This window comes from Oryzias melastigma, linkage group LG17, assembly GCF_002922805.2.
Source record: "Oryzias melastigma strain HK-1 linkage group LG17, ASM292280v2, whole genome shotgun sequence".
NCBI lineage: Eukaryota > Metazoa > Chordata > Actinopteri > Beloniformes > Adrianichthyidae > Oryzias > Oryzias melastigma.
In genome coordinates, this window is record NC_050528.1 from 6,460,190 (window position 1) to 6,486,563 (window position 26,374).

Below are 26,374 nucleotides of genomic sequence, written 5' to 3' on the forward strand. Positions count from 1 at the left end.
TATGCTTTCAATCATGAGAAAAATGCAACAAAAACGTATAAAAAAACACCAAAACCCAGTTTACACGGGAGAGGGTCTTTAAACTACAAGTGCTCAAAGCCTCAGGTTGTACCTCAAACAAATTTTAGTTTACAGACATACCTCTGTGGACTGGAGGGAGGTGCTTTGCTGGTGGAGATGGTTTGGATTTGTTTCATATATCCTCGTCTAATTATAGAACACACAAAGACACACTGCGCACGTTACAAAATTCTTGGACACACATCTAGAAAACGCTCCTCCTCTGCTCGGTGAAATGTCATAGCTAACAGTTGAGAAGACTGGGCACACGGAAGCATCCTCCTGATTAAGACGAGAAAAGATGTCCATGGAGAGCATTAGCTTTAGACAGAGAAACGCCGCTTTAATGCGAGCGAGCAGCACGTGGGTTTGAAGTCTTCATTTATTCTTCAGTGTTGGTGGCAGCAGATGGTTTCTGCACTGCTCTAAGTCCCACTCTTCCTCAGTCTGGGGAATAACGAGATTGGTTAAAAGGAACATGGCTGACCTTTTAATTAACTCCACACACTTCTGTTTTAATCAAAGTATTCTGAATCACATAAGGGGACTGAACCAGCACAACCACTCTATTAAGCCACTGAAACCATTAGATGTTTACCATTTTGTTATGGAAATTATGTCTGCCATCATGAAAGCAATTAGCCGTTTGCCTTTAACAGGCAGTGTGATAATGTAATGGCTGTAATCATTTGGGTGATTTAAATCAATGTGATGCTATTACTATTAGAATAAATACAAATCATCACCGGAGTCAAATAAAAAAATGTTCGTTTGGTGGACAAATTTACTGTATCTTTGTTTTTTTGTTAAATATTGTATTTACTTTGAAAATAATACAGTTTTCAGATTGAGGTCAAATTAGTTTTTTGTTAAATAATGTTCAAATAACGAGGATTTCAACCTCAATGGGTATTGTTAAATTGGTTTTATGCTTAATAAAAAGTATAAAAAAGTTTCAGCAAGATTTCAGCAAAGATTTTGTGGGATGTAATTTGCCTGGAGTCAGATTAACTTGTGTGAAATGTTTTATAAAAACAAATTTTGTACCAAGTTTAAGTGGTAATTGAGGTCTACTAAACACAAATGTGTGTCATTAAGGATTACATTGAGTTACTTTGTCAACCCAATTCTTGGATTAACAATGTTGGGATTTAATTTTTATGGTTACTTTATTGATCAATACTAATTTTTGAAGTTTCATAGTATCCAAAAAATGTTTTTTTTTTCTTGTTTTTCTTTCTTCCTGAGTTATAACGCAGCAAAAAAGTTCATTTTTAACAGGGGTGTGTATTAGCGAGAGTCTGGCGATACGATACGTATTGCGATACACGTCACATGATACGATACGTATCGTGATATATCCCAAGACTGTACCAGAACAATCACTCATTCTTATCTGAGCCCGCTATGAAGCACCGCAACTTTAAGTGGAATACAAAAAAGTAAGACGCTGAACTACGGTTGCTCAAAAATAATTAACTAAAAACTGTCTTGTCAACATTTTAAATCAATACAAATATCGCGAAATGAAACACCGCGACATATCGCAGAATCGATTTATCCCTTCACCAATAATTCTTAAAAGCAAAGTTATTTTAACTATGGAGTTTTTGGTTTGTATAAGGATATTTCTAACATGTACTTATACTAGTATGTGCGAGTCTTCAGCTTAAACTTACTTAAACATAATTAGAGTCAGAGTGGTAAATTTTCCCTTTGTTTAGAGTAGAACAGAATAGAGTGGAACAGAATAGTACAGAACTGAGCAAAATGGACTAAAACAAAATATAAAAGAATAGAATATACTAGAAAAGACTTACAAAGAACAGAAAAGTACAGAAATAAACAGAAGAAAAAACAAAATAAAATGGAAGAGAACAGTACAAACCAGAGAAGAATAAAACAGAATCGAACAGAATAAAAAAAACTAGACTGGACAAAAAAAGAACAGACTAGACTAGAACAAAATAGAAGAGAACATACTAGAGCAGACCACAATAAAATATAATAGAATAGAATGGAATAGAATAGAATAGACAAGAATAGACGAGAATACAAGGATAGAATAGAATAGAATAGACTAAACAAAGATAGAACAGACTAGGACAGAACAGACTAGACTAGAACAAAATAGAAGAGAACATACTAGACCAGACCAGACCACAATAGAATAGAATAGAATAAAATAGAATAGACTAGACAAAAACTGAACAGACTAGGACAGAACAGACTAGAACAAAATAGAATAGAATGGAATAGAATAGAATAGAATAGAATAGAACAAAGTAGAATAGACAAGACTAAAACAGAAAAGGACAGAACAGACAAGACTAGACGAGAATACAATAGAAAAGGATAGAATATAATAGAACATACTAGAATAGAACAGAACATACTAGACCAGACCAGAATAGAATAGAACAAACTAGACTTAAACAGAACAGGACAGACTAGACTACATTAGACAAGACTACAATAGAATAGAAAAGAACATACTAGATTAGACCAGTTGAATAGAACAGAACAGCATAGAATAGAAGAGACATTTTGGGCAGAAGATTTTGAAAGGATAGAAAAACAGAACAACACATACAAATGAAAGGATCAAACATTTATTTCAAACTGTTTTATTATTGATATTAATATTGAAACTGCAGTTCTTTTAGCTGGAGTACACAAAATTAACATGTTTTTCATTACAGAATCAAGAAACAAAAAGAGGGGGGCGCACAAGATATACAGAAGATATTAAAATACGGGTAAAACGTAAATCATAAACCCAAAAACCAAGTTTGTCTTGTCTGTCAGAAAAGCAAAACAATATTTTGAGTTTTGAAAGTCTCTCTGACGCACAAGTGTCCAGTTTGACTATAAACACTCACTTTTCTGCAAACTAATTTGTAACTTTTGATTTGTAAAACTACTTTGTTATATTTGAGATTTTATGAAAGAACTTTAATTAATTTATTTAGAGTGCCAAACACACCACCGCCTACAGATGCGTCCATCCCCCTCTGGAGGTGGAGAGTGCGGCTTTAGCTCTCCATCTAGCGGCATATGTCTCCCTCCCGCCTCCAGACCCCGCTTCACTCCAAACCTGTTGCGTTTTCCCTCTTTCTCTTTATCCCTGAACAGGTGGATGCTTTTTTTGTCAGAAACTCTTCCTTGAACTCCGCCGGCAAAGTTTAAGGCGCGCGCGTCGCAAAGCGCACACACATACAAAGAAAAGTGAGTCATATCGCGGCAACGTGCGCATGCAGACGGCCGGGATTACAGTGTTTCTGTGCGTGTTTACGCTCATCTGTGACACACTCCTCTGGCTCCCTGCCACCGCGCAGTATTTATAGTCATACATCGGTAATCAGCACTCAAGGATTCCTCTGGAAACGTCCTCTCACCGGTAAACTTGGGCTGACAGAGGCGCGCGGAGGGGCTGGATGTAGGGATGAAGGCGCGCGCGGCGCCTCAAGGTAAGGCTAATTTATTGATCGTTGCACGAGTTAATTGTTTTTTTTTAAAAGCTTCTTCTGTCTCGGCTGCTGCACCCCCACTCCCCCCTCTCAGTTTTCGCTTTCAGCATCCGTCTCTTCTTCCTGCGCGCGCGGCTTTGTTTGGGGTGTTTTGCCTCTGCGTCAAACACTTCCTCAAGAATGAAGAAGCCTAATTAGCAGCACCTGTTAACGGGCTCGTTAATGCATTTCTAAGGCGACTGCCGACCTGCAGCTGACGTGCACAAATTAGAGGAAGGAGAGGGGGGGGCGCGCGCCTGTTGTTCCAGTAGCTCCACAGTGGCTGCACTAATTAAAGCGTAGGAGATCACAGCCAGGAGCTGAAATTTATAATGTGATACGGAAGAGCTTCTCCACACAAGTTTGAAGCTGCAGCTGCATCCATAACCCTTCTCGGCCGCGCGCGCGCTGCCCTTCATGATTCATTTTTGTGTCAGAGATCTGACGCCCCTGTTGATTTTTTTCTTTTTTCTTTTTCAAAAAACAAGCTGGTGCAAACATTTAATTTCCCCTGCAGACTGATAGACACATTTCTTTTCAAGTTGGGCTAAAATGAGAGTCAGCCCACTGCTGGGCGGCACAAAGCTGCAATCAAGCAGGCAGCCGCGTAAATGCGCGCGCTGACCTTGTAGCCTCTGCTGGCTTTCAGATGGGCGCCGCGCCGGTGTTGGAGGGCAGGAGAGCTCAGCTCAGACTGAGTCCAGTTCACGTCTGAGGAGGAGCCCCTGCTGATGAGGACTGAGTCACGGAGCCCTTTGCTTCAGCTCCTCCACACTCAGTCATCTTCCTTTCAGCTCCAGTGGAAGCAGCCTCGTCTCGTCTGTCTCCTCGTCAGAGGAACTTGCTGTTTTCCAGCCTCGCCTGCTTGTCTACCCTGTTTTTTTTCCCCCTCTGTCACATAAGCATGCACGCCTTACTGCTCACAATGGCAGCAACAAGAACAGGGTTGTTTCTTTTTCTGTGAATCAAAAAAGTCTTTTGTGACCAAATCCATTAGTGATATAAAAGTCTCCAGTTTTTCTGCTTCTTTTTCATCTAAATTCTAAACGGCGCTTTTATGTTTTCACAGGTTCGAATATGAAAGACTCTCAGATTTTCATGAATTAGTCTGTCCACCTCTTCAGATCTTTGTTTGGTTATTTATATTAATAAGCAGAGACGGCAATTGCAGCAAATAGGGTTGACACGTGTCAAAGTCAAGGCCCGGGGGCCAGATTCGGCCCTCTGGATAAATATATCCGGCCCTCCAGATAATTGTATTTAATTGTTATTAATGGTTCGATGTTGTATAATTTTTAAAAATATATATATTTTTTATGGAAAGCAAATTATTAAAAGTTATTTGGTTTTCAAGTTGGTTTATTCTGGAATAATATTCCTGCCTCTTTATAATTCATAATTATGTTAAAAAGTTACAGTTTTAAAGTTTTTAAAATTGGCGTTATCCTAGCTTTCTGGACTATTTTGGCATTTACTAAGATTCTTTAGGCTGTTTTGGAGTTTAGCTAACATTTCAGCTATATGTTACGTTATTTGGGTAATTTTTCAGGCTATTTTGGAATCAGGCTAATATGTACACGCTAACTGTTTTGGCTAAGTTTGCCTTTTTTTTGTTTGTTTTTTAAGGTATTTTGAAATGTTGCTATTTTTCAGCTACATGCTGGCTCTTTTGGTTAATGTAAGCTTGTTTCCATTTTTTAGGCTGTTTTGGAGTTAGGCTAATATTTACATGCTAGCTGTTTTGGCTAATTTAGGCTATTTCTTTTGTTTGTATTTCAGCTATTGTGAAGTTTTGCTATTTTTTTCAGCTACATGCTAGCCGTTTTGGCTAATTTAGCCTTTTTTTTTGCTTCTAAAGCTATTTTAAAGTTTTGCTATTTTTTCAGCTACATGCTAGCCATTTTGATTAGCTTGTTTACGTTTTTTCAGGCTGTTTTGGAGTTAGGCTAATATTTACATGCTAGCTGTTTTGGCTAATTTTATCTATTTCTTTTGTTTGTTTTTCAGCTATTGTGAAGTTTTGCTATTTTTTCAGCTATATACTAGCTGTTTTGGCTAACCAATTTTTTTAGGCTAATCTGGCATTTAGCTAATATTTTAGCTGGCTATCAGCGTCAGCATTTTCAGCCATCAATTTCAGCATCTTCAGCAACCACATTCCGCTAACAGCATTCACACTAGCATTATAGCAGGTAATGCTATATATGTAGTTCATAATTATGTTAAAAAGTTACGGTTTTAAAGTTTTAAAAACATAGTTTTAGAGTGTTCAATAAATGTTTATCCTGTTCTGACCGTAACATAAGGTGTGTTTTGGATTTTGGCCCCTTGTGCGATTGAACTTGACATCCGTCATCTACAGTTTTAAGATTTATTGATAAAAAAGTGTTTTATCATCATTGTGGGACTTTTTGTGAGAAAAAATGGGCCTTAAGTGTTTCTGAATGAAAAAACTGCAAGAAAAAGTAAATTGAACCAGAGTTTGTTTTCCCCAATATTTTGTAACAAATTTTCAGTCTGGATAGACCCAAGCAGACCCTGATCTGGGACAGGAACTGCTTTCAGACCCATCTTTCAAAGAGGTTTCAGTTTGTTAATGATCTTTGGTAAACTCTGAGTTTCCTCAGTCTGAATAGAGTCAAACAATGGAACCAAAAGACCACCATGAAATCATGAAACCACCATTTTGTGGTGTAAAGAGAGTAGGAACCATAAGCCATGAACAAATGTGGAGCAGCAATGAAACAGCAACTCAACAGCAACGTTTAATGTGACACTCATTGTTTATCATACTATATTCCCACTTATCGGTGTGCCTTCTTAGCTGACGTCTCCTCAGAATCCGCCTTGCAGCAAGTCTCCTTCAAGATTGTTTAGCAAAACAAAAAGTTGGAATAAGTGAAGTATTCCAACAAGGTTTTGCAAAGCGCAGGACTTTCATTATTCTTCCTCTTGTTGCTTTGCTTTAATCTCTAATAATTCCTGGCCAATAAGTGAGGAGATCTTTAATTGTTTTGTTTACAAGCTTTGGTTCAAAACAGAACTGGTTGAAGTTATTCAGAATACAGACCAAAAGCAAGGTTCAGGACTCGATCCGGCCAAATTAAGCAGACTTGGTCTGGACCAATAGCCTTTTAAAGCCTGAATACACCTTTAAAATCCCCCTCCGATGAAAATCCTGTTTTATGGGGTTTTTGACATGTTTGTGTGGCATTTTTCTCACAAAAGAGAACAAACATAATAAATCGATTAAAAAAATTAACTATTAATCGCAAACCTGGAATAAATGAATCGCAATTAACTTTTTTTTTTAGTTACAGTATTTGCCGACCACTTACCTGTAAATAATCACAATAATAAATGTACACACAAAACTATTATATTTAGAACATTTATTTTAAATTAAGGCTGTAAACCGACTAAAATAAAAAAGATTTGATTAATCACACTGATTGGTCACTAATAATCACAATGTTTTTATTAGGTACATTTTATGAAAATATGCCGTATTACTGTGACATTTTTCTTACAAAAGAGAACAAATATAATAAATAGGGCCGGGAATCGCTTAAAAATAAAACGATTAAAAAGGATTAACTAGTTAATCGCAAACCTGGAATAAATTAATCGCAATTTATTATAATTTTTTTTAGTTACATTATTTGCCGACTACTTACTTGTGAATAATCCCTATAGTAAATATACATACAAAACTATTATATTTAGAACTTTTGTTTTAAATTAAGGCTGTAAACCAACTAAATAAACTAAAAAAAATTTGATTAATCACACGTGTTCTGAGTGATCACTATTAATCACAATGCTTTATTAGTTAAATTTTATGAAAATATGCCGTGTTACTGTGACAACACGCCGGACCAGGAATCAAATGTAAACTACTGTAATTTTTGTATATTAGATACTACTGCTTTTAATATTTGTATTATTTTTGTTGTTGTTTGCACTGAGGGATGAGAGGAAAGTCATTTCATCTGTGCTCCGTATCTCGTGTATTCAGTATATTTGACAATAAAGCTTAATGCATTTCATTGATTTCCATATTGAGAATAAAAATAGATATTTAGATGAATTCAAACAGATTAACACCAGTTAAAATAAGCTCATCAAAGTACTAAAGTTTTTAGTTAATATGAACTTCCTGGGGCTGCACGGTGGCGCAGTGGTTAGCGCTCTTGCCTCACAGCGAGAAGGCCCCGGTTCGAATCCCGGCTGGGACCTTTCTGTGTGGAGTTTGCATGTTCTCCCCGTGCATGCGTGGGTTTTCACCGGGGACTCCGGCTTCCTCCCACCGTCCAAAAACATGCTTCATAGGTTAATTGGTGACTCTAAATTGTCCCTAGGTGTGAATGTGAGAGTGAATGTGTGTGTGATTGAGGCCCTGAGACAGACTGGCGACCTGTCCAGGGTGTACCCCGCCTTCACCCTTCAGTAGCCGGGATAGGCTCCGGCACCCCGCGACCCCGAAAGGGAAGAAGCGGTCAAGAAAATGGATGGATGGATGAACTTCCTGGACATTTTCCAAAATTAAAAGATTGTATCTTTTGTAAATAAAGTTTAGGAAACCTCAAAGTCCCTCTCTGATCATCTTTTGATCTATTTTCAAAGATGTGATCTTTTATTTATGATTAGGCTGTTTTTAGCCAAAAACCTGTCATTTTTGAGCACATAGTTTCTGCAGAGTGGCAGGAGTTAATCAGAAATCCTTTAATATTAGTGTTTCAGAATTGTAACATGTTACATATGTCTTGGATTACTTTTAAGTTAGTTTTGATATGAACCCTGTAAAAGTAAAATATGATCTTTTACATTCAAGCATGATTGTAAATTTGACTATTAATATCATAGTTTATTCACAAACTCAAATTAAAGTTCAGTGGTGTAAAGCGATTTATTTGTTAGATGTTTGTGATTATTTTTCTTAGATATTCTAAATTTTAAAATCAGATATTAATTGTTCCTACTTTAAAATGAACACAGCTTTAAAAATAAAACTAGACACAATTATGAAGAAGACAAGAAAAAAAGTTAAAGCTTCAATGAAGCTTTTCAAGAAATTTGATTCAATAATTTCGGTTAGAATAAAATAAAAGCTCAAACTGACGATTTTTTATTAAAAAAACATATTTTAAAGGAGATGCAGAACGCTACTGGAACTACAAATTGACAGTTTTTATTTTAAAGTTATTTACTGTTAAAATTAGCTAAATTTGTGTTGCTGCATATTAGAAAATGTTTTATATCTGCTGAAAAAAAACATTAATTTCTTACATCGATCAGCTAATTTATGATTAATTGTTATAAAACTTTGAGTTTTTTGGAGTCAGTGTTAACTGATGCTGAATCAGTTGCAGAATGTTTTCTAAAAATTGATAGAGCTGAGTATTCATGATTCACTACCATAGACAAGCCCCTTCCTTCTAGTTAATTTGAATTTTCGTCTTATTCAGGGTCCCTGGTGGACGGTTGGAACAATAACTGTGTGTCTCAGGGGGCACGATGGGTCACCAGTACACAGAGGCTCACTCGGATAATTAGATTAGACAACCATTTGCCCTCAGCAGGGCAAATTAATATCAAAAATCTGTCTAAATGGAGTACTTTTGAACTGTGGGAGGAAGCAAATGGAGAAAATCCATTCAGGCATGAGGGGAAAACTGCAGCTCTACAAAGAAAAACCCCAGCTGAGATTCGGCGTTACTCTCTGTGAGGCCACATTGATAATCAGAACACCACTGGGCTACAACATTTGAGCCTCTGACAATAGAAATTAGAGAAATATCACGGAAATATCTTCCAAAAGCAGTGGGATTGCCTGGAGAGAAAAGCAGCGTAATGGAATTCACACAGACTGTGACTCTCGCTTTTTACCTAGAAGTTTTTGATTCCTCTAAATCACATATGTCAAAGTCAAGGGCCGGGGGCCGGATACGGCCCTCCAGATCATTTTATTTTATTGTTATTAATGACACGATGTTATCTTGCGCTCATTTCTAACTTGTATAATTTTGATAAAATATATTTTTATGGAGAGTAAAAATGTGAAAGTTATTTAAGGTTTAAGTTGATTTATTCTGGAATAACATTCCTGCCTTTTTGTTATTTATATTTTTATTAAGAAGTTACTGTTTTAAAGTTTAAAAAAATTGGCATTCTGCTAGCTTTTTGGAGTATTTTGGCATTTACTACGATTTTTTTTTTAGACTATTTTGGTGTTTAGCTAATATTTCAGCTACATGCTAGCTGTTTGGGCTAATTTAGACTTTTTTCAGTTTTTTAAGTCCATTTTGGTGTTTAGCAAATATTTCAGCTCTATGCTAGCTGTTTTAGGTAATTTAGGCTTTTTTCAGCTTAAGGGCTATTTTGAAGTTTAGCTATTATTTTCAGCTACATGCTAGATCTTCTGGTTAATTTATTTATTTTTAGGCTTTTTTGAAGTTAGGCTAATGCTTACATGCTAGCTGTTTTGGCTAATTTGGGATTTTTTCCATTTTTTTTACTCCATTTTGGTGTTTAGCAAATATTTCAGCTACGTGCTAGCTGTTTTAGGTAATGTAGGCTTTTATTTAGCTTTTAGGCTATTTTCGAGTTTAGTTATTATTTTCAGCTACATGCTTGCTCTTTTGGCTAATTTAGGCTTTTTTCAGTTTTTTTAAGTCCATTTTGGTGTTTAGCAAATATTTCAGCTACATGCTAGCTGTTTTAGGTAATTTAGTCTTTTTTTCATTTTAAGGGCTATTTTGGAGTTTAGCTATTATTTTCAGCTACATGCTAGCTCTTTTGGCTAATTTGGGCTTTTTTTTAGTTTATTAAACTAATTGTTATTTAGTTCATATTTTAACTGGCTATCAGATTCAGCATTTTCAGCTATTAGCTTCAGTGATTTCAGCTATAAGCTTTAGCATTTTTAGCTATCAATTTGAGCACCTTCATCCATCAGCACTAGCAAATTCAGCTTACAGCATTCACACTTATACTATTCATCTGGTTCATAATTATGTTAAAAGGTTGCGATTTTAAAGTTTTGAAAATGTTAGTTTTAGAGAGTTAAAAATATGTTTATCCTGTTCGCCCCGCGACCCGAGGCGTGTTTTGGATTTTGGCCTCTTGTGCGATTTAATTTGACACCCCTGCTGTAAGTAGTAATAGTCTGACTCAGCAGATCAGTATTAGAAAGTACTTCAAACCACCACAACAAATAATCTTGATCTGGTTTGATTTAGTCACAATTTGTGCATTGTCCACTCATATCAGTTCAGTTTTTTGTGATACATGCATGATATACATAATTCATTAGGGTTTCTTGCATTCATAGTCTTTGTGCGCAGATGTCCGTTGAGAGTTTCTTTTCGTGAATTTGGTTTTGAGCTGTTCAAAATTTTTGATCGATTGTAAATTATTCAGTTCATTTGTAGTTTATACAGAAATATAACGTAGGGGAGACTGGGGTTGGTTATCACATTTTTTCTGCTTTCAAAGACAAACATGTTGATATCAAAATTGTTGTATATGGCACACATATCAAATTAAAATTATGTAATTGATGCTCGAATCACTACATATGAACAGCACAATAATCACACGGTTCATTCGTTCACGTATGGTGTGATGCTGACCGTGGATTTCTGCCCAGTACTCTGAATGTCAAAGTGAAGAAATTCAATGAAGTGCAGGTTTACGTGTTCTTTGCGTGGTTTATTCGTACTTCTTCTGTGGTTTTTACATGGTTCATTCATGATACATCTGTGAAAATTTCATGTAAAAAAAACTCAGTTTTTCTCACTTTTTCCACTTTTTTATGACCAATTTTATTCGGCGCAATACGAGCAAAACGTAGACGTAGCAGTAGTGTGACACGGCCTTAATTCTGTTGTTGAAACTTTTGAACAAAACCTCTTTAAAGGCTGCATGAATGGAGTTTGAATCAGAAGCTTGTATCATTTGATGATGACAAGCCTTCTTCTCCGTTTTTGGTGTTGCCGTTGCCATGGTTACTTCAGATACATTTGATCCACCCCTGAGAATAGACACGGGCAGATATAACATGTCTATTCAGACAAGTGGGGGGGGTCAACTGCTGGTTTTTGTTCTGGGAAATACCAACTAAAGGTTCAATGATCCTCAATTGCTTTCATCCAAAGTTCAGCACAGCTCAAAAATATCAGATCCGAGTCTGATGAGTGTGAGCAGATCCAGTGGTTTTCTAGAGAACTTTTTTTGCATTCTGTTCTTTTAATCGTGACACTTTTTTGCTCTTTTTTTTTTGTCCTTTTACAGAATTAAGGTGAAACTGCCGGCTCCAAACACCTGTAAACATGCTTACCACTTCCAACCAGTCCCTCACCGTTTCACCAAACCTCAACTTTCCAGACAGTTGTGGTCGCCGTAAAGAGATTCACGTCCAGTCCTCCCTGTCTCTGCCTGAACCCGGGAGCCCCAAAAGGCCCGGCGTTCGTCTGGGTCTGGCACAAGGAGCTCGTTCCTGCTCCCTGCAGGTTCCTCCCTCCGTCCCAGAGTACCTGGGCCTGCCTCCCCGAGCGGCCAGCTTCGACGTGCCTTGTAGTGAGAACGATGGCTCGTCTGATCAAGGTTCGGGGTCTCTGAGCCCTCATGGCAAACGGCGGCGGCGAGGGGGAATTCTGGAGCAGAAGGACATCATCATGGCCCACCAAGCCCACAAAATCCAAAGCACGCCTCAAGCCCGCAGGAAGGAGTGGGAGTGAGTATTTAAAAGATTCAGGAGTTTTCTGCATTAAAGTGAATAAACAAATTTGTCCTTAAACCAGGGGTCCCCAAACTTTTTCTTGTGAGGGCCAAATAACTACTTTTTTCTCTAATGTGGGGCCGGGGTCAGTTTGTAGGCTAACAGAAAAAGTGCAACATTTACAGCCTAAACATAAAAATTTTCCAGAGAGCCAGACATATAGCCATTTTTTAAAATAATTCATTTCTTTAATCTTCACAGAAAAAAATAATACTAAAACATTAATAAAAAAATCTATATATTTATATATAGCATTACCTGTGAATGCTGTAAGCTGAATGTGGCCGAAGTTTATAGATGAAATTACTGAAGCCAGTAACTGAAAAATGCTGAAACCTACGGCTAGTTAAAATATTAGCTTAATGCCAAATTAGCCACAAAAAACTGAAAAAATTAAAAATAAGCCAAAACAGCTTAAATGAAACTGAGATATTAGCTAAAGGCCAAATTAGCCTAAAAAAATGTTTAAATGTCTAATTTAGCCAAAACAGCTAACATAAAGCTAAAATATTAGCTAAACTTCAAATTAGCCTTAAGAACTGGAAAAAAGCCTAAATTAGCCAAAACAGCTAGCATGTAGCTGAGATATTAGGTAGATGTCTAATAAGCCTAAAAAACTGGTAAAATGTCTAATTTAGCCAAAACAGCTAGCATAAAGCTAAAATATTAGCTAAACTGTAAATAAACCTTAAGGACTGAAAAAAGCTAGAACTATGAGCTAAATGAGCTAAATTAAAAATTAGCCTGAAAACTGGTAAAATGTCTAATCTAGCCAAAACAGCTAGCATTAAGCTAAAATATTAGCTAAAGTCAAAGTTAGCCAAATGAACTGAAAAAAAGCTTAGATTTGCCAGAACAGCTAGGATGTAGCTGAAATATTAGATAAATGCCTAATTAGCCTATAAAATTGGTAAAATGTCTAATCTAGTCAAAACAGCTAGCATAAAGCTAAAATATTAGCTAAAGTCAAAGTTAGCCTAATGAACTGAAAATAGCCTAAATTAGCCAAAACAGCAAGCGTGTAGCTGAAATATTAACTAAATAAAAAAAATAGCCTGAAAACTGGTAAAATGTCTAATCTAGCCAAAACAGCTAGCATTAAACTAAAATATTAGCTAAAGTCAAAGTTAGACTAATGAACTGAAAAAAGCCCAAATTAGCCAAAACAGCTGGGATGTAGCTGGAATATTAGATAAATACCTAATTAGCCTAAAAACTGGTAAAATGTATAAGCTAGTCAAAACAGTTAGCATAAAGCTAAAATGTTAGCTAAACTCCAAATTAGCCTAATGAACTGAAAAAAGCCTAAATTAGCCAAAACAGCTAGCATGTATATTAACTAAATGCCCCAAAAATGGTAAAATAGCTCATTTGAAGAGCTATGGACATCCAAAAAACATATGGAAGATGGCACTCACACAATTAAACCAATAATTATTCAATCCTCTCCCATTATAGTTCAGATTGCAGAAGGATGGACTAAAAAGTCAGGTTCTATGTGGGGATCTGGCCCGCGGGCCGTAGTTTGGGGACCCCTGCCTTAAACAGAACATGGATGTTTTGGGATGCAACGCGTTTGCTTCAAGGCTACCAACCTGCTAGAGGTCTGAAAGTTTAAAAACACGTGGGAGTAAACTCTGATTTGAATGTTTCATTAAATATCTCTTTTTGTGTGTGTGTGACAGACACTTGGGAACAGGAAAAACATAATTTAGTACCATTATGACAGATTCTTTCCGTTCAAGGATCCTAACAAGTCGCGCAAGTGAGGCAGCCAAATAATGACAGGGTTGTTGACCTGAGAATACAATGCGGCTGACACTGATGGGAATAATTACACCTGTGCTTCCTGCTGAAATGTGTCCAACTGTCTGTTATCAAGATGTCGCACTTGTGACACACTCAGTGTGGCTTCGGTTTGAAAGGAAAAAACTGAAAAACAAGACATTTTTGTTTCCACTGTGGCAGCAAAAAAAGAGAAGATCATTCCACCTTTTTTTTTTCTCTTGGAGTGACTGTATACAGACATGATGTTTCCTTTTATTTATTGGCCAGCTCTTCTTGACAGTCTGAGACGTACAAAAATATAATTTGAAACACAAATGACTGACGGTGAGGCATTCTGGGAGCCAACCAAAATAGAATGTGATCAGATGGATTAAACTAATCAAATCGAGCATCTATTGACCTCCCCTGATTGGCTGTGCGACTGCTACATGCCCCACCCTCTTCCCTTCCCCCCCTGTCACCTAGATCAGAGCTGCTGTGACTAAATTATACAAAAAGAACTTTTTTTCCAAAATGGCTGGTTTTCTGTTGGAGTTATCTCCATAGCAACCATATTAATTTTTGGTCGTCTAGGGGTGAAGAAAAGGTTTTTGTCTCTTTTAGACGTATCGGCTAAAGTACAGTTTTGCATCTCCTTGGCAACGGAGGTTTATTGTTCAGCACGGCCACATTCCTAATATGTTCATATTTTTGGATTGGATTGGATTGGATTGAATTGGATTGGATTGGATTGGATTGGATTAGATTGGATTGGATTAGATTAGATTAGATTAGATTAGATTAGATTAGATTAGATTAGATTAGATTAGATTAGATTAGATTAGATTAGATTCGATTCGATTCGATTAGATCTATTTCAAGCAATCAAGAGTCATGTTTTGTTCATCTTAAAACAGGGTTTTATAAATTACATTTTCACAATGTTATGGGGAAAAAAGTTCGAGCAACAATGGAAATGCCACATTTACAAGCCCGCCGCGCTCATGCCAATCAGAATCTACAAACTTTAAAACCAAAATGTTTTAATCCAAGGAATTTCCCAAGATTCTTTAGGAGTCAAAGATAATAGAAGAGTTGAAATGTGTAGCTGGTCCTAAAGGTGATTTTTTTTTAAATTAAATTTAATAAAATTTTAATTATATAGCCTAATATTTGTCTCATTGGGTTTCATACCGGTAATTGTACAAAAACCTTTTTAAAAAAGAAAAGAAAAAATCAAGATGGCTGCCTCTTTTTGATATCAAAAGTTAACAAATCTCCGGTTGTGGTTGAAGACTTTACGACGGAATATTAGAGCCGGTTTACAAACACAAAAATATTTAAAATATGGCTTTAAATCTCGTAAATTTAAGAGGAAAAAAGCAGTAACTGTTAAATTACAAGAATAGATATTTGACTTTAAAAGTCATAAACGAAATTTATGACTTTTTTCTCTTAAATATATCCGTTTTAAAGTTGTAAACTTAGAACTTTTAATCTCGTAATAATCATTTTTTAATAATACTCTGTCGTAAGACTTAACTGGGTGGGATGTGTGTAAACCTTTGTGAAAAATCGCTCTAACAAAAGGTTTTTTTTTCCCATGTTGTGGGAAAATCTGAAAATTGCAGAATTTAACACTTGAAAAAAAAAAGGCTGCCAAGCCGTAGGTCCTGTGGCATCCCATAATGACTTTAAAACTTCCTTTGGATATCCCCAACATAGGTTTTAGTTTTGCTACTGATGTAAAAAAAATTTTTTTTGACCCCTTTAAGAGATTTTCACCCAGTCATTCTTTTGAAAGATCCCCCTGCTGGGACGTCATCATCTTTTTTTTTATGTTCAAAAATAATTTCCACCAGGTGTAAATTTCAGTGAGATTCTGAGTTTGTGGCAGGAGCTAGAAAGAGAGAACAAAATAAATCCCAGTTTGACTGCTTTGTGACTCATGGAATATTTAGTTGTTCAAAAATAAAACCTGTAAATAGCATAGATTAGTTTAGCTTTGCTTTCCAAACACAGAGTTTTGTCAAACAATCCTGAGGCTTCATTCACTGCATCCCTTTAAAAAAAGTAATGTGAGGTCTGATGATGGAATTAAGATTTTATTTTAAAATGAAAGCTATACAAACTCAGAGTCACTTATTTCTGATATAATTTGGTTCTTTTGGAATCAGTTAATGCAGATCTGCTGTTTTTGTAATAGGAGTGTAACGATTCATTTTACAGTACCTGGTAGTGAACAGTAAAGGTGAAGTTTTCCAGAAACCTTTTATTTCTTTTAAGATAATCAAGTGTAAATTAAATATGTATACAAATAAGTAAACAAGGATTAATGTCCATTCACATTTTAGTTTCATAAAGTTGTTTTTGGTTGTTTTTAGGTTATAATAAAACAAAGCAACCATGTCTCAACTCAAACGGCATTTTCCAAGTTTGATATAATCGATTGATTTTATTCTGAGATTATTTTTAAAAATTATTTAAAAAATTGGCCTCAGACAACTCAATCTGGTTGAATATGAATTTAAATTAATGCTTCAATTGATCGATTAAGTTAATTATTGATACATCCATAGTTTCAGGTTCTACAATAAGTTTTGTGTTTTTTAAGTTTGCTCCTCAGATGTTTACTAGTAACAAGGCAGTTCCCACTATTCCCACTTTTTCCCGGATCCGGCCCCCTGGATATTTCTATCCAGCCGTCCAGATCATTTTATTTCATTTTTATTAAAGGCTCAATGTTATCTTGCGCTTATTTCTATAATTTTGACAAAACATATTACCGAAAGTAAAATATTGAAAGTTTATTAAGGTTTAACCTGATTTATTTTGATATAATATTCCTGCCTGTTTGTATTCATGTTAAAAAGTTACAGTTTTAAAGTTTTGAATATTTAATTTTTGAGTGTTCAGTAGATTTTTATCCTGTTCGGCCCGTGACCTTGAGTGTAATTTGGATTTTGGTCCCCTGTGCGATTGAGTTTGACACCCCTGATCTGAACACTTTTAGGTGCAGTGTGCATGTTTTATAGAATAACTAAGGATGAAATCTGTTGTGCTTTCCTGGAAACCTTTAAACTTATTATGGATGGTGTCCAGAGCTCCCACCATCATCCTCCAGCATCTACAGTTCTTTATATTTTTTGTGTTTTGGTTGAAAGCTCATCCTTTTTTAATGTTCTTTCTGATAATAAAACATAAAATATACATGTCAAAGAGTGAATTTAAAATGTCAGATTTCAGACTAATAAATTAGGATTATTTATTTATTATTTTTGAATGCATTGAGCCTGTTTGTCCATTAGGGGATGCTATGGAATAAAAGTAGAAAAGCAGCAGGGAAGCAGCAGCAGAAGCTGTTGAGTTTGGAGACTTCTGAATTTACCTTCAGCCTGTTGAAACGCCATGAGCGATTGTTTGTCTTTATTTAAGTGAATTTGGATCATGATAAAAAAAAAAAAAATTGTTTTTAGATTCATTTTGAGGATTTCCCTTCATTCTCAACAATTTCTATGCAACTACAAAGACAATATAAATCCACTTCTGCATTAAACTGTGCAATATTTCACCAATCTGCAGAAATATACCGAGCGATTATTGGTCAAATCCAACCGACATAACTCAGCACAGTTGCTAGGTAACAAGACAGAAAAATAAAATGCTAAAACCACTCCAGTCAATGCTGGATGAAAGCCTGTTTGCAATTATATAAATGCCCTTCAGAGCTTCGGCACCAAGTGCCATTAACGCCTTAACTCTTAGTGCATGTCACCTGTCGGCGTCTTCCCCTTATATGTGCTGCGAGAGACGCCTTCCAGGAGGCCAGAAAGTTTGTGTTATATCAAAGATTGTAAAAAAATAAAAACCTTCATCACATCTTTGATATTTCCAAACTTTTGAAGGTGTTTATTTTGGCCAAATCCTGCAGCCAAAAAGGTCCAAACGGGACAGCATCTTTATGGCGGGTGCTCCCTCGGTGACCCCGATGAGGGAGGAGTGTTGTTTTTATTTTATTTTTTCCTGTAGGAAGAGGTTGCTCTATTGTGCAACATGGCTTTTGTTGGCAGAAGTGAAAAGAAAGGAGCAGGAATTCAGTGGAGCTATGTCGCTATGGAAACAACAGCAAAGACAGAGCTGGAGACTCCAGCTCTTTGAGAGATAGATACACACTGTTAGCAGAGATGGACGAAGAAAAATGATTTGTTAAATGTAACGACTCCTTGTTTTTTAATTAGAATCCCGATCATGTTTGACGGTGTCCTACGTGAAGTGCAGATGAGTAAGAATAGTCACGTTTTTCCAAGCTCTCCATCAAACTGCACCGACCGGCCGCCTCACCTGCACCTGCACCTGCAGGACGGACTTGACTGAATAATCTCCATCTGAGGGGGCTGAAGTGGTCATCTTCAGGAAGCGGTGGGGAGGGGAGCGGAGCAGCAGATGGAGTGAGAGCGCCCAGTTGCCTAATGAGGTCTCGCTTGTGGTTGTGAGTCTGAAAAGACCCCACTTTCTTCTGCTTTCCCTCAGAAAGGGAGCAGATCTATTTCATGCTCTATTTTTACTCCTGACTTTTACTCCAATTTTAGCACAATGCCCTACTTTTTAAATGTTTTAATAGTGCCGGCCTCCATTAAGGAAATTTTGACAATGCCTTGTAATGATTAAAGGTGCACACATGTTGGTGTTTTTCCTTCTTTGGGTTTCTTCCCCCTCCGTCACTTTTACATAATTGTTATTTTAAAGCACATACCCACACAACTTGCTGTGCACACCTCCTTTGTGTGCGTGTGTGGTCGTGGGGGGTATGTTTTTGTTCATCCTCTACAAACTCTAATTGCTATGGTAACAAAATATACGTCCCTCCCCTCCAGCATCCTTCATTCAGATGGATTTTGAAAGATGACTGTGGGAGGGGGCTGCTGGTGTTTATGCTCGCCTTCCTGATCGTTTCCAAGCAGTTGAGAAAAGACAGAACATGGAGCTGAAGCCACAAGCTGCAAAAAGTTTTCCACTTTAAGAAGATGTGTAAAAGTTTTTGGAAGAATTGGCCCTCGTTTGGATGCCAGAAGAACGTGAAAAGGGGCAGACGCCGCGCGCTCTTTTCTTTCTCCTGCGCTGACGCGTAAAAGTTGTTCAGCGCTGTTGCAGCAGATGGATTTTTCCCCCTACCTGAACCTCCCTGGTCGATTTTCCGGACAAGTGAATGCTTGAGTCTTTCCTGTGGGCATGGAGTGACGGGATTCTGGAACTTTTCGAGGAATTTGAGCAGCAGGACTGAAGGTGGACGTTTGTTTTTGTGCGTAAAGCTCCGCGCGTCTTGTCTTTTCTGTAGTGTTTTTTAAACGCCGTTTTCTCACTGTTTATTTTCTAGGATGGCTCGGTTTGGAGACGAGTCGGCTCCCGCCACGGGAGACTCCGGGGATGGCGACTTGGAGCGCAGCGGCGACGGGCAGGACGCGGCGGCGGCGGGACTCACGGCGTCCATGAAACAAGCCAAAGCTCAGCGGGCCCGGACCATGGCCCTGTACAACCCCGTCCCGCACCGGCAGAACTGCCTCACCGTCAACAGGTCGCTCTTCATATTCGCAGAGGACAACATCATCAGGAAATACGCGAAGCGTTTCATCGAATGGCCATATCCTTTTACGCACGCGCGCTGAGCGAGTTCAGCACCACGGTCAGCGACATCTCGACTGAAAAAGTGCAACTTCCTCTTTATTCTGTGTGCATGCATTTCTGCACATCCACAATGTTAGAAACTCCACTTCAAAGCTGAGTCTGTCCCTCTAATGTTGCTAAGTAACTTCAAAGTTCATTTGGCTGCTTTGCTGGCAGTGGAGTTAGCATGTGGTGATCATTAGAAGCTTCTGTGGGGGTGGCATGTAGGCACATCTCTGCTGCTCATTGCAAAGTGAACCTGGACTTGAGTAGGTGTCAGTTCAAATCCAGCGGGCAGCAATCCTCTTCCTGCATGTGGCACAGCAAAGCTTATTTCTGCTTTATTTCTTTCATATTATTATTATTATTATTATTTCTCCTGTTAGTCTTGTACATTTTTAGTCCAGCAATTTCACTCAGCTGCTTCATCATCCTGCATTCCACCGCCTCCAATCCAGCGTGCCAGCCTTCCACTGTTACCTAACCACAGGCGCTCTGTGGGTGTGTGTGGGAGTGGGGCTAGTGGTCAACATTCGCTGGCCACTGGCAGCGCAGGAATGCGACTGTGGGTTTAACAGAGGCAGAGGTGTGTGGGAGAGTTGTGGTGGGCTGTGAACGCAGCACGTGTCACGGTGTTAACTGGGTGAGACCCTTAACGTCCAAATTATTAAACCTGCGAGGCAAAAATAATCCTGGTGACTCTTTGGAGCAGAGATGTTTGCTCTGTGGTACCAGAGCTTTCAGGAAAGTTATTAGGATGAAAGCTGGTGAGAAAAAACATGATTTAATCCAAAACATTTCATGGAACATGGCAGTTTATTCATTCAGGAAATCGACCCAGCAGTTCTTTATTTTTAATTTATCGAAGTTTGGAGGAGTTAGAAAACTTTTTATGCCATTTTTAGAAAAAAAAGTTACAATAAAGAACCATAACACAACATTTTAATCAGTTAAAATGATCAAATACTTTTACTATTTTATATATTTGACAACAAAGACACTTTAATGTGGGGAATATTTAGATTATGAAGGTTTTTTTTTTACAATTTACAAAATTATGTAGTTCTGGGTTACATTTTTAAAATAATTTAAGCAGTTCTGGATGTCTTTTTCTTAAATATTATGTTTTAAGAATTTTATGCAGTCCTGGATGCCATTTTTAAATATAATTTAAGAATTTTTTGCAGTCTTAAACGTATTAAAAAAATTATTTAAGATTTTTATGCACCTTTTTTAAAATGTTATAATTTAAGATTTTTATGCAGCCCTAAACGCCTTTACATATTTGGTTTAAAAACGATTTATGGTCCTAGACGCATTTTTTTTAATTTTATAATTAACAATTTTACAGAAGAAGATTAGGACCACTGAAAAAAAAAGGCCCATGAAAAATTCTGACTTTAAACTCAGAATTCTTTAATCTCAGAATTTAGAATCTCAGAATTCTGATTTAATCTCAGAATTGTGAGATTAAAGTCAGAATTTTTCATGGGCTTTTTTTATGTGGTCCTAATCCTCTTCCAAAAATTTTTTGCAGTCCTACTTGTATTTTTAAAAATTTTATAATCTAAGAATTGTTATCAGTCTTAAATGCATTAACAATATATAAGTTTCATTTTTTATGCAGGTCTAAATGCTTTTTTATATTTAGTTTAAAATAATTTCTGGTCCTAGACACATTTTTTTAAATTTTATAATTTAGTCCTAAATGAATTTTTTAAAATTTAGAATGAAATAATTTTTGCAGTCTTAAATGCATTAAAAAGATTCATAATTTAAAATTTTATTTTGCCCTTAACGCCTTTTTATATTTAGTAAAAAAAAAATCTGGTCCTAGACGCCTTTTTTTAATGTTATAATTTGCAAATTTCCAGCAGTCTTAGACGCCTTTTTAAAAAAACATTATTTCAGATTTTTATGCATTCCTGAACTCCAAGGACCAGATTGTAATTCAAATGCTCAAAAGCTCATCAAAATTTGCACCAACTACCCATTAAAAATACATTTTTGACATAGTGAATGACCCCTCCCCCTAAAAATGATGACATCACAATGGTAGAAACCTTCAAAAAACTCAAAAAATATTTCCAAATACACTAATGAAACCAAAACACACGTCTGGGATATCCAAAGGAAATGTTTTAAATTATTTAGGGATGGGTACGTAACCTACGGCTTGGCAGGTATGATGTGGCAGAGTATGAAATATGGCATTTTTTTTCCATTTAAAAAAAACTTTTGCTCAAGCGATCATCATAAAATTTCACACACAAGCCTCCAAGAAACCACAACCAAAGTTCTGCGTTGACCTCGGAAAGAAGCCGTCACCTTGAATTTTTCTTAAAAAATCCCCTTCAGGATCAGCTACAAATGTCAGCTCCTCCAAAGGATTTCGGTATATATACTCCTCCATCCTGGAGCATCATTGGGAGGCACTTGGAGAAAAAATATTGGAGATAAAGTTTGTGGATTTTGATTGGCGTTGGTGTGGGAAACTGGCAAAAAGTGCACTTCTCTGGTTACTTTCATGTTTTTCACTGGTAAATTTTGAAAGTGTAACATGAAAAAACAAAAAAAAAAACGATGTGACATACAGTATAATTCATAGGGGTGAGTAATGGCAACAATCTGGCGATCCGATAAGTATCACGATACTCGTCTTGATACAATACATATCCTAATATATTCCAAGACTGTAGCAGAACAAATCTTCACTTTTTTTAAGGAGTATGACTTAGAAAAAAAATATTTAACACAAGCTAGTTCTCGCAGGATCTTGTTGTTTTGGTGTAGAGAGGCTCAAAGTGTTGTGGTGCCATCTAGTGGTCGGGAGTTTAGGCGGTAAACAAAAGTAAGACGCTGAAAGATGTTCACCACTGATTAATTAAATATCGTCTTGTCAGCATTTTAAATCGATACAATGAAATATCGCGATACATCACCAAGTCGATGTTTTTCTACACCCTAATAACTCATAAGAAATGTAGGTAGGTTTATCAAAAAAAAAAAAAGCTCAGTTGTTATGAAAATCCCAAAAATTACTTTTGCAGATTGATTTAAAAATTACGTAGACCTATTTGTCAGCCACAGGCAACCAAAAAATTAAATGGTTGCTATGGCGATAAACTCAGAATTCTGAGTTTAAAGACACAATTCTGAGACTAAATCAGAATTCTGAGTTTAAAGAATTCTGAGTTTAAAGTCAGAATTAAACGTCATTAGGACGTTTATATTAACATTAATTTTTTCCCGCTGTCATGGTATTACAGACAGTAGAAGGATAGATCATTTTTTTTTATTATTATTATTTTTAGCATTTAAAATAGCAACAAACAGAAATTACATATAAAATTCTGATCTATTCAAATGAAATTTTACCAGAAAAAAGCACAATAAAATGTTACATTGACAGGAGCCGTGATGCTTTGGGGTAAATGGGCTAAAACTTGCGTGATCCTTGTTGGCATGGAAACAGATAACGGTTTTCAACAAAGTGGGCGACGTTTATGAAGTATTTCCCACTTTAGCTATTTTCAGCCACTTTCAATGGCAATATTGTGGTCAATGTGAGTGAGTGTGGGCCCCAGAGGGCTCCATCTCAGCCCTCCTCTGTGAGTCACTGACCTCATTTCACTCAAGGCAGCCAGATTAATAATGACAAGCCTCTTCCTCATGGGAGCTCTGCTGATCAGAAAGTCACAAGTGCTGGGATTTAGTCAGAGGAAATGTGAAACATGCACGCGGGGAGGTCAGTTTTACTTATGTCCGCTCCACAAGTGAGTTCACTTTTGTTTGCATAAAAGCCCTGAAAGTGGGCTTCAGATTTTCAGATTTATTACATTTTGGGTATGAAAAATGTTTCACATAATTTGAAAAAGTAACTTCTGTCCCGTCATAGAACATCGAACAAACGTTTCTTATAGCCAAACTCTACATCAGGGGTGTCAAACTCAATTGCACAAGGGGCCAAAATTCAAAACACACCTTAGGTCGCGGGGCCGAACAGGATAAAGATTTAATGAAGACTCTAAAAGTATTTTTTTTTATTTTAAATTGTAACTTTTTAACCTAATTATGAACTTGATAAATAGCGTTACCTGCGATAATGCTAGAATGAATGCTATCAGCTGAAGTTGACCGGGGAAGATGCTGAAAATCATAGGTAAAAATGCTGAAGCTAATAGCTAGCTGAAATATTAGCTAAATGTCAAATTAGCCTAAAAGAAACTCGTAAAATACGTCATTTAGCTAAAACCATTAGCATAAAGGCAAAAATGTTAACTAAGCTCCAAATTAGCCTAAAAAGCGAAAAAAAAAATCTGAATTTAGCCAAAACAGCTGGCATGTAGCTGAAATATTAGCTGAATTTCAAAATTGCCTAAAAAATAAAAAAAAGCCTAAATTAGCCAAAACAGCTAGCGTGTAAATATTAGCCTAACTCCAAATTAGCCTAAAAAAAACCTTTAAAAAAGCCTAAATTTGCCAAAACAGCAAGTACCTTGCCTAAATATGAGCTAAACTCCAAAACATTCTAAAAAATTAAAAGAATAAAATTAGCCAAAATAGCTGGCATATAGCTGAAATATTAGCTAAATGCCAAATTAGCCTAAAAAAACAGGTAAAATGCGTCATTTAGCTAAAACAGTTAGCATAAAAGCTAAAATATTAACTAAGCTCCAAATTAGCCTCAAAAAGCGAGAAAAAAAAATCAGAAATTAGCCAAAACAGCTAGCATGTAGCTGAAATATTAGCTAAACTTCAAAATAGCTTAAAAAAAGAAAGGAGAAAAAAAAAGCCTAAATTGGCCAAAACAGCTAGTATGTAGCTAAACTCATAGCCTAAAAAAAATCGTAGTAAATGCTAAAATAGTCCGTAAAGCTAGCAGAATACCAATTTTTAAAAACCTTTAATCCGCAACTTTTTAACATGAATTAATTGATTAATAACAAGGCATTTAATAAAATATTGAATTTTATTTAAGGTTTAAGTTGATGGAATAACATTCTCTCCATAAAAATATATTTTGTTAAAATTATACAAGTTAAAAGAAGCACAAGATAACACCAGGCCATTAATAACAATAAAATAAAATCAGACACTTGCATAAAAAAGAAAAAAAAACTTGAACGTCTTCTGAGTTTTTAATTAAAATCAGTTTTCCTAAAAGATTGTAAGCATTTCTAATTATTCTTAATTAAAAAACATTATTTTGATTAAAAAACTTTTATTTTATAGCAATCTAAAGAATAAAAATAGTATTTTTTTCAAAAATTAAGTGATGCTTTAGTGTAAGTTAGAACTTTAATAAATAAAATGGTTGAAATTTCACAAGAAAACATTTTTATAACAATACTTTTGCAGTTTTCTTTAACTTTTACATAGAAAAGATTTAAAAAACAAAGAACACTACATAATCACACTGTTGAAAATGACTCAACTTATCAATTATCTGTAGTTTTTGGCAGTATTATTGCTTAAAATGTCAACATATTGCTTGTAAAAATGACAAATCTATAAAGAAATATACCGTCGTTTGTCCTACATAAACACTGGAATATACGGAGAAGATTCCCCCCGGATGCTCCGGTGTTTCTCCGGTGTTTCTCCGGTGTTTCTCCGGTGTTCTAGTCAAAGGAACATTGAGAAATGTTTTGCTGTAGTTTTGTTCTGTTACACCATCAGGCCAAGGTGACTTCACAGAACACTCATTTCCCCCCTCCGACATTCTCCTTTCTCTGTTCATGAAAAGCACTTTTAAAAAACTGGTTGCCATGGATACAGCAATCTCTCCAACAGATTGCTTTCAAACCAGAGAATATAGACCATGCCATGATTTCTCTGCCATGTATTTATCCAGCTTTCTTTCAATTTTAACAGCCAAAAAATATTTAAATTGTGCATAAATTATTATTATTATTTTCTAAATGAATAGTTTACATGTTATTATTTTGAACTGAACTTCTCCTTAACCTTTGGGTCTTCACACCCTTTGAGTACATGATCCTGGCCACCATCACTGCCAACTGTGTGGTCCTCGCTTTGGAGCAGCACCTGCCTGGAGAAGACAAGACGCCCATGGCAAAGAAACTGGTGAGGAGCACACATTCGTTACTTTTAATACTTTTTAACACAAATGGGGTAGAACAATATAATTTTTAATAAGATAAGATGGTCCTTTATTCATTCCAGTGTTATGGCAGCATTACAGATAGAAAAGGTCAGGCAATAAAAAATTAGAAAAATTAGACAATTTACATATTAAAAAAAAAAAACAAAGTTATAGAGCAGAGAAAAAATGAAAATAAAGATGAAGACATTGCTCTGTGGATATAATTAATGTAACAGAAATTGCACAACGTATTTTTATAGTGACATTGGAGTAAAGTATAAAATAAAGTTTATCAATTAGTTTAATTTATAGTGTTTTTTAGCAACTGCAATGTACAGGTTTATGCTAAATATTCATGGCATTAACTGAAATAAAAAATGTTTTCTCTGTCATTTCTGAGGTCATTGCTTCAAATAAAACTAATTATTTAAGTAGAATCCTTTTGACTTGAACATATTTTGTTTTTATTACCAAACAAATGCTTCA

At 36.1% G+C, this 26,374-nt stretch overlaps 1 protein-coding gene and 1 long non-coding RNA gene across 6 annotated transcripts in view; one reads left to right on the forward strand and one right to left on the reverse strand.

Moving 5' to 3' along the window:
- The first annotated feature begins 2,989 nt into the window (after positions 1–2,989).
- The window catches only part of cacna1eb (calcium channel, voltage-dependent, R type, alpha 1E subunit b), a 95,762-nt gene continuing 72,377 nt past the window's right edge, over positions 2,990–26,374 (forward strand). For all 5 annotated transcript variants that reach the window (XM_024273450.2, XM_024273451.2, XM_024273453.2 and 2 more), the window contains exons 1-4: positions 2,990–3,530; positions 11,865–12,306; positions 19,493–19,756; positions 25,764–25,869. In XM_024273450.2, the coding sequence (XP_024129218.1) occupies positions 11,903–12,306; positions 19,493–19,756; positions 25,764–25,869 (774 nt within the window). In that variant the 5' untranslated portion in view covers positions 2,990–3,530; positions 11,865–11,902. The remainder of the gene's footprint in view (positions 3,531–11,864; positions 12,307–19,492; positions 19,757–25,763; positions 25,870–26,374) is intronic.
- LOC112147227 overlaps positions 25,739–26,374 on the reverse strand; it is a 40,773-nt gene continuing 40,137 nt past the window's right edge. Inside the window, exon 3 of the long non-coding RNA XR_002919426.2 lies at positions 25,739–25,834. This is a non-coding gene — a long non-coding RNA (uncharacterized LOC112147227). The remainder of the gene's footprint in view (positions 25,835–26,374) is intronic.